The 9,252-nt window shown below is 36.0% G+C and overlaps 1 protein-coding gene across 3 annotated transcripts; it reads right to left on the minus strand.

Annotated features, from left to right (window-relative positions):
* Positions 1 to 918: 918 nt before the first annotated feature.
* Positions 919 to 9,051, minus strand: LOC127856114 (uncharacterized). Of its 3 annotated transcripts, none has more exons than XM_052392106.1 (3): positions 8,866 to 9,051; positions 5,252 to 6,079; positions 919 to 3,588 (listed from the first exon to the last, which is right to left on the minus strand). In XM_052392106.1, the coding sequence occupies exons 2-3, from the start codon at positions 6,050 to 6,052 to the stop codon at positions 2,545 to 2,547; spliced, it is 1,845 nt and encodes a 614-aa protein (XP_052248066.1). In that variant the 5' UTR covers positions 6,053 to 6,079; positions 8,866 to 9,051; the 3' UTR covers positions 919 to 2,544. The 3 variants fall into 3 exon arrangements, with proteins under 3 accessions (XP_052248066.1, XP_052248068.1, XP_052248067.1); XM_052392108.1 differs by lacking the exon at positions 8,866 to 9,051 and adding an exon at positions 8,572 to 8,758; XM_052392107.1 differs by lacking the exon at positions 8,866 to 9,051 and adding an exon at positions 8,462 to 8,758.
* Between the last annotated feature and the right edge of the window lie 201 nt (positions 9,052 to 9,252).

Here is a 9,252-nt window from a genome sequence, read left to right on the forward strand (position 1 = left end):
CAATGAAAGTAGAATGGTAAAACTCGAGTAAGTATGCGATATTTCGATATTTAAATTTGCTCGATATACGCCTTAAAAACACACTGAAAACAAAAAGGGAAGTACTAATATATAGATTCATTATTCACTCTGATTTTTGCTTGGACCAAGGTTCTTTACATCAATGTATACTAAATACCATTTACCCCAGCCAAAACCTTTTTCGGGCATTAAGAAACTTAATTTCTATTCTTTTATAATGTTGATTATATATGTGCACTATTCCGTTTTACTTCTAATATTTACGAGCCAATGGTCATTTGACCTCTATCTTTCAAAATCTTATTAAGTCCCTGAATATGTTGTTTAAATTGCAATTAAAATGATATGCTTGGTGTAACTTAAAATCTATTTACATAAATTTATTTCACTTCCTGGCCTCATATTGATTCTTAACCTCGAAAGTAGGCTCAAATTTATTGCAAAGATGGCGGTGTCCGAACTTTAATTATCATATTACAAATGAGGTTGACATGTTAAAAGAAGAATACTTTAAGCATGAGATTATGTTAATATTTTGACAATTATGATGCCAGAATAAGTGAAACAATCAATTGTTAATCGCCACACAGTCCTTAATTTTATTTTGTGATTCAATACTTTAAGAAGCGTCGCATCTGGATTTAGTTTAATATGATACAAAAGATGTATTGAAATGTTAAGACAATATTTTAAAATCATAATCGACATCGACTCAAAACCACGAAGCCTACAGACAAACAAACCATATTAACTGCAGAGTTAATGAGACAAATAACTTACTCATATTTGAAACGAGAAAAATGAGAATCAATTCAATCTCTTATCGTAGTCTCAAACATTAAATCACACGTAAACACTGTGTAGATGTTTTAAAACTATAGCAAAACAACACAGCAGTTGAATAATTGAATTTGCTGATGGATAACATTGCATAATACAAGTGTAAACATGTAAACAATTCGATAAAACACCGAAAATGGTATCACATTACAAAACACAGTCAATGGTTTCATCACGATTAACAGTCGATTGTATAATATAGAAAGTTGTTCACATCCCGACACCTACACTTTTGAATAAAGACGAATCAATCTAAGTGTTCTTTAACACATAAATGATTCTGTATGAAAACAGTGCATATAAAGTGTACGATATTGCAAATTGGAACTTAGTCCAACAAACAAAACACCTTAAATAGCTCCTATTCCAACGAATCATACCGGCGTAAAATTGTTCCGATAATGATATATTTTTAACTTGTTCCCCTATACAAATAATAATATTTTACGATTTAAACTTTTCGATAAAATCAATCGGAAACATGTATCTGAGTTAGAAATGGCAAGCAGTATAAACTATGTTACTCTTTAATCAATATGCAAGACCAGCTTAACGATACCACAACCACGAAAATAATATCACAGAAAAAAAAGTTAATGCACTAGAAAGAACAATGAATCACAATGTGCAGATATCACAAATTACACGACCTGCCGAAAGAGTATTTAAACATTTCATCCCAAAACACATTTCGTCATTTTGACAACGCCGAATCACCTGGACGCCCGGCCACAGTCTACGTTACTTTCGAGGTCTAAACCACTGTCCATAGCCTCAAATTTTGGCTGCAAACCAACATTTTCTGTCCGTCCGCCCTCCACTGGCACAGCCAGATCATTTGTGTTTGGGGAACTCTCGTTACGCTTGGCATTTTTTCTAGGCGGCGGATTCCAGGGTTTTTGACACAATTCTTGGAAAGAGACCCAGCTCTTCCGCAGAGTGTCAACGAAGTCAAGATAAGGTGTAACTTTTTCTGGTTCCCAACACTGTGTAGATGTTTTAAAACTATAGCAAAACAACACAGCAGTTGAATAATTGAATTTGCTGATGGATAACATTGCATAATACAAGTGTAAACATGTAAACAATTCGATAAAACACCGAAAATGGTATCACATTACAAAACACAGTCAATGGTTTCATCACGATTAAAAGTCGATTGTATAATATAGAAAGTTGTTCACATCCCGACACCTACACTTTTGAATAAAGACGAATCAATCTAAGTGTTCTTTAACACATAAATGATTCTGTATGAAAACAGTGCATATAAAGTGTACGATATTGCAAATTGGAACTTAGTCCAACAAACAAAACACCTTAAATAGCTCCTATTCCAACGAATCATACCGGCGTAAAATTGTTCCGATAATGATATATTTTTAACTTGTTCCCCTATACAAATAATAATATTTTACGATTTAAACTTTTCGATAAAATCAATCGGAAACATGTATCTGAGTTAGAAATGGCAAGCAGTATAAACTATGTTACTCTTTAATCAATATGCAAGACCAGCTTAACGATACCACAACCACGAAAATAATATCACAGAAAAAAAAGTTAATGCACTAGAAAGAACAATGAATCACAATGTGCAGATATCACAAATTACACGACCTGCCGAAAGAGTATTTAAACATTTCATCCCAAAACACATTTCGTCATTTTGACAACGCCGAATCACCTGGACGCCCGGCCACAGTCTACGTTACTTTCGAGGTCTAAACCACTGTCCATAGCCTCAAATTTTGGCTGCAAACCAACATTTTCTGTCCGTCCGCCCTCCACTGGCACAGCCAGATCATTTGTGTTTGGGGAACTCTCGTTACGCTTGGCATTTTTTCTAGGCGGCGGATTCCAGGGTTTTTGACACAATTCTTGGAAAGAGACCCAGCTCTTCCGCAGAGTGTCAACGAAGTCAAGATAAGGTGTAACTTTTTCTGGTTCCCAATCGTGTCGCGTATAAAAGCTCACAGCGATGGCGTTTCGTCTGTTTTCCATCCACGCCTCCGATTTAGGCGGAGCGCTGCTTCTCTTGTTCCATATTTCCTCCTGCGCTGGTGTACATACATCGTTTTTGAACAAGTCCTGATCGATTTCACTCCACGGCACTGCGCCCTCTATAGTGTGGTCTATTTCCGGAAGTGCGCTGTCCCTGCTGCTAGCGACAAGATTAGTGAAGAGAACCATCGAATCTTTACAGAGATCCGTAAAAACTGGTTCAGAATTATCCCAAATATTGTGGTCGAGTTCCGTGTCCCATACAAAGTCAGCGACCCACGCGCGTAACAACGAAGGGTCGATGCCCTTTGGCAACTGGTACGCAACGCTGTTTGGATCAGAACCCTTCTGTAGCTGGTACTCTCCTAAGGGAACATCCGGGTATCTGTTTAACCATCGCGTCAACTGGTTCTTGAAATAAGCCGCAACAGAATCAGCGCCATCATTGACCACATTGAGATCTTCTAGAACGTCTTCAACAGATTCTTTCAAGCTGGACACATACCAGTCACGTGACACGTTCTCGTGCTTACCGATTACGCAGCAGCACAACACTTGCGCAAGCTCCTTACGGCTTAAGGCGTTACCCCTGCGCACGAGGTACGGTGGATACTCTGGTTCGGTGAGATCAAAGTATTTATGTGGTTGGCAGTGCCATCCGCCTCCGGCATTCAACGCGTCTATCGCCATTTCATTGCGTCGTTCAATGTCTCTGAGTCGGTTCTGCAAGTATGTACAGACAGGAATGTGCATTTGGATAAATATATGGCTAAGAGTAAACCAAATCGCTTACCGGACAGATACACTGACTCACATGCTCCTGTCGTTTTTGAACCCACTCCTTATTGGCTCAATAGAGTTAATTGTTTGTTGTTGACAAGTTTGTTTTCGTGGAGCCAAACAATCTTGCATTTGCGTTTGGTCTTAAATTTGTGGATTTTTTTTTCCTTGTATGATATAAGACCTCGTGCTTTAGAAAATGCACGAACACTTATATCATGTCAATAATAGTGGTCTCCTAGTTTAAACGTACCATCTATCGTGTTTTCGGTAACAAAATAATCTGCTTATGTGAAATGAACCATTTTTTTAATCTCAAATATACTCACGCATATGCTCCTATCACAATTGGAATGCAAAACTTACTCTTGTGCAGTTCTATTTACCCCATTGCTCTGGTTTAAATGCAAATGATTACAAACTCTTTTAGTTTCATAACAATTAACTACTCACTTTGTTTAAATAACAGTAAAATTATTGGTCGTGGTTAAACCATGACTCACCTTTTATTGGCATTTTTACAATAGAATGTTTAGCATTTATCTTAACTTCAATTCTTTACTCGCCTTTGTTCAATTACAGTTTGTTATTTGTTCCTGGTCTCATTTAAACACGCCAATCGTAACTGGATTTTAATTACATGTTTATAACGAAAGCAAATTCGCTTTTGTTTCAATTACAGTGCCTTGACACCTCTTGTCTCAAGTGACGTACCCATATTTACTTAAATGAATAACAATTACTCACCTCGATTTTAATTTGACATTTACACTCGTCTCAATTATAATGACCGCGCGATCCTTTGTTTTTATGATACACATCTACCCTTGCGCCATAAAAATAACAATCAAAGGCTAGTCTTAAATACGATGACAAACACCCTTTTGTTAAAGGGAAAAGTCAATAGCCAATGTTTCCATAACATGAACACTTACGCATGGGTCCATGTCTCAATTAAACTTTCTCACTTGCCGTTGTCTCAATAACAAATACTAACCTGACTTAGTTGCGACTACAAATTTACACATGCCGTTCATCTCATTGAAGTTACTCCCCTACCTTTGTCTCAATAACAATAACCCATCTGTCTCGTCTAATTATTAATAACCCACCAGTCATTGTATCAATAACAATTACTTTCCTTCCTAAGGGCCCATGTCTCAATAACAATTACACACATATGTACATTTGTCTCCATAACAATAACCCACATGCCCTTGTCTCAATAACAATAACCAAAATGAAAATGTCTCAATTACAATCACCCAACGACCCTTGCCTCAATAACAATTACCACGATGCCCATTTATCATTCATATTTACTTCCAAGCCAATGCTTCAATAAAAATTACCCACATGTCTCGTCTCAATGATGTTTCCCACATGCAGTTGTCAAAATAACAATAAACCACATGCACATTTCTAAAAACAGGTTACCAACATGCTCATTTCTCAGTTACGATTGCATGTCTCGTCCCAAGAAAAATTTCAGACTTACCCATGTCTCAATAACAATTATAGATATGCCTATGTCTTAAAAACAATCACAATGTTCTCAGAACGAAGCTCATATTATCCTTTCTAAATATGAACTAGAACTTCGTACCTCTACAACAGCCATCATAACGGTCCGGCAGAACACCCTACGGCCCATGCGGAACCACTCGTTGCTTTTTACGGACTCGTTGTGGGCCACAATGTCGTCAACAGTGTAAATCGGAAGGGAGCTCGTTTCTATTTGGTCCTTCATATTAAGTGGCAAGAGCGGCGGGTCGTAGCGACATATAATGAATTCTTCCTCTTTCTTGTCGGAATCAAACGCGGCACGTTTTTGCTCCAGATATTTTGCTCTTTCTTCGTGTGTTCGATTACTATCAGAGAGCGACTTGGCGTCAACTTGTTTTCTTATAACTTGTTCATCGCTTTCAGTAAAAACACTTTCATCTCGTCGGTAGTTACCGGTTATAAATGTTTCTGATTGAAGTTGCTCATGATTAAACTGCTCATCCCTTCCGTTTGCTTTTACGTTTGCAATTCCTATTGCAATTGTAGTCTCGAACTTATCCTTATCTTGCGTCACTCTATCGGAGGCATTATTGATAGTGTGGTTGTAATTTGTATCCTGTATTTTTTCGCCCTCACTTCTATGTAAAGTCTTGGCCACCCAGTTAGTTTCGGTCCTTTTACTCGTTTGAAGCGTTTCTATGTTTTGACCAGAGTGATGGCTGTCATTGGATGATGACGACGACGACGAAGATTTTCGTTTCTTTTGTTTCGACGCACTTCCTTTTCCAGCGCTTAGGACCACGGAAGCAGCAGACGACCTTCGCTGGTGGTTGTAGGCGCTGGTTTCACGAGCAGACGCTTTGTACTCAAATACTGCGTCTCTGGAAGGTGCGCATCCCATTATAGTTAATTGACTCGCAATGCTGATCTGAAATCATGAAAGAAAGAGAACATATCAGAGAATTACATGTCGAAGAAATCAAACAGTCCGTTTTTCCGTCGATTCGTTCTCGGTAAGTATTGAATGGATCAAAAAGACAATCCCTAAGATGAGAGAGTAAATTAATGCTGCTGCTGCTGCTGCTGAATATGATGGTGATGATGAGAAGGAGAAGGAGGAGTAAAAGGAATGGAAGCAGGAGAAGGAGGAGTGAAGGAGGAGGAGGAGGCGAACGACAGTGAAGATGAGGATAATTATTTTGATCTGTTCGATGGCGAGGTTGCTGCTGCTTGTGATTTTTCTTGTCATCAACTTACCATTAAAGTAAACCAAAAATAAACCTTGTTATTCTCACTTACATACGTATATTAAGTTATTCGCAAATCATAATCCATAATCTTCTGTGACAATAGATATCCCATTTCTACAGATTAGTACGAATTTAAAAAAAACATTAATAGTGGTTAATCTGTCATTGCAAAATGTTAAATCCAAGAAGCTTAATATCGTTTGTTCAAGTATATTTTGTTTAATACAAATATTTTCACGCTTACTGCATCAGACATGCGGATGACCATTATGCGAGTACAATACGTGAATATGAGATATTTTCAAAAAACTCGCTGACCGTAAAAAGGATAAATGTAAAAGTGGGTGGTTGATTCTATATGTACGTTCCAACATTACACTTTTGCGTTTTATGAACCGTGGAAAGAATATGATACGAGTATTATCGTGGTCAAACTGTCTAAAATCACAACGCCATTCGAAGTACCAGTTCGAAGCGGATAATCAACATCAGCTATGTACAGTTTTTACTGACACAAAACGTAATAAATCGATCAATAAACGACACTTTTATTTATCTCCATATATTACAAATTGCATTGCCAATTTACATGTTAATTTGAGTATATATACTATATATTAAGTCATAGAAACCTTTAAAACGTATGATTTGATTATTCCCGAGTACATGGCACTCAAATAAAATGACTGTAATGCACATTGCACTATAGTGGGGGACATATTGTTTTTGCCCTGTCTGTTGGTTTGTTGCTTTGTTTGTTTGTTTGCGCCAACTTTAACATTTGCAATAACTTTTGCAATATTGAAGATAGCAACTTGTTATTTGGCAAGCATGTGTTTCTCATGGAGCTGCACATTTTGAATGGTGAAAGGTCAAGGTCGTCCTTCAAGGTCAAATGTAAAATATATGGGGACATAGTGTTTCACAAACACATCGCTTGTTTAACTTGGAATTCATACAATCTGATAAATACCCTCACGGTTCGATTCAACCTTTATTCATAAGGGTGTTTATTATAACACCAGTAAGATTTTCTACTACATTTTGTTTTAAAAACTCTCAAGATGTGCATGCTATATAATATATATCCTAGAATTCTTATTTCCTTGTCATACATATTTTTATTATATACACTTGTCCTGCCTATTTTAAAATATATATATTATATATAATATATATATTAATACAATCAATAAAGCATATTCTATAGTCATATCTATTCAAAAACTGTTTTTAAACGAGTCATATTTTTTCACAATGCAATATGTTCATACATTTAACATGTTCAACACATCAAACATTTGATACACCAGTTAAAACATTTTCATTAACCATGTTGTTTTTCAAACGCATATGCGTCAGTCGTGGCAACTCCTCCAACATCGTATGATTTAATATTCTTCCTGGTCCATCTCGTACACAATACAAGAAAAGAGGCCTTTGTTGATATGATTTAATACTTTTTCTCCTGGACTAGGAATAGCTATTAAGAGATGTAGAAATAATTGGAAGTAAGAGTTTTAACAACAGTTATCTTTCTTCATGGTGTTGATGTTATTTTGTTCCAGAAATGTGGAGCTTATAAGTTTTTCAAGAGAAGTTTATGTCAATGATTTTATTAAAATCAACATTATATAATATTTAAGAAACGTTTAAGTTTGTGGCTATATATTTAACAGCCCGGGCATAAGCTATGATGGCTGTGAGGTTAACGTAGTGGTTGGTAAAAGCGCTTCTCACCGAGTCCGATCCCCTACAGCCATTTGGTACGTCATGTTTTACGAATAAATGGAAAAGACGGCGACATAATGTATAGTCAAAATCCACCACATTAAGCAACAAAACCAATAAAGAAAATTCCGTTGCAATGTTGTTCCATTAAAAAAAAAATTAATAAAAGAAACAAAATTAACATATTAGTAAGATTTTTTTTACATTAATCGATATCCATATTCGATTAGAATCTCATTTGAATCACTTTATCAACGCAGTAGGGATTGGTAAACACGCTGGAAATATCGCAATACTATTGATCTTAAAAACACACTATAAACACTCACATAATCTTGAAGTGTCGATTCATTCTAAAACAAGTAGCAAGTAACCACTACAGTTGAAGATAAAAAATGTTATCTTTGAACAGAAAACAATTCTTTACAAATTGCCTGACCCAGTAAGCCTTTCGTTATATCCTTTGCAGAAAGGTGCTGTTGTGTTTTTCATGATAATTGGATTCTGTTATGCCAATCCAAACCAATATAGCGAAGCTCGAATACGTAAATTTGAATATGCACATTCATAACATTTCCTTCCGTATAAATCAACAACCGAAGTTTTACTTATTTAAAATAGTTCACGTAAGTTGATGAAAACTTTTACTGTTTGAGTCGAAGTATTCCCTTAAAAAATGTCTAGCCTGCATTTCTAGATAGTAATTACTTTTCAAGACAATGAAAACACGTACCTTCGGAATTAAGAATATTTGTCGCACAATTTCAAATATCAAATCTTAAATCCACGAAAATTAAGCTTTTAATATGCAACAAATACCGAGCGCCGCGAATGTTTACATTATTGGATTATTGGTGTGAATTTTAACGAGCAATTGATCAGTAAAAATGTCGGCAGGTCACGTTGTATACTACCATATTCCCTTGCATTGTGTACGCGTTAAACTGAATTAAACTTCAAATGTTATTTTTCCGCAAATGTTATACGTATTTAACAGCATTCAGAAGACATATTAAATTTATTTTTGTTTTTTGGTACATTCTTCAACCTAAAATATCGTAAAGATACATAAACTTAATTAATTTCCAACTTATAAATTAGAATAAAGATTTAATCCATA

This window comes from Dreissena polymorpha, chromosome 13 (genome assembly GCF_020536995.1).
Source record: "Dreissena polymorpha isolate Duluth1 chromosome 13, UMN_Dpol_1.0, whole genome shotgun sequence".
Taxonomy (NCBI): Eukaryota; Metazoa; Mollusca; class Bivalvia; order Myida; family Dreissenidae; genus Dreissena; species Dreissena polymorpha.

Excerpts from the sequence above, each read along its gene's own strand:
- LOC127856114 (XM_052392106.1), bottom strand. The coding sequence starts at position 6,052 with ATGGGATGCGCACCTTCCAGAGACGCAGTATTTGAGTACAAAGCGTCT. Across the intron at positions 3,589-5,251 it reads TTATGATGGCTGTTGTAGAG|AACCGACTCAGAGACATTGA; the intron begins GTACGAAGTTCT and ends ACATACTTGCAG.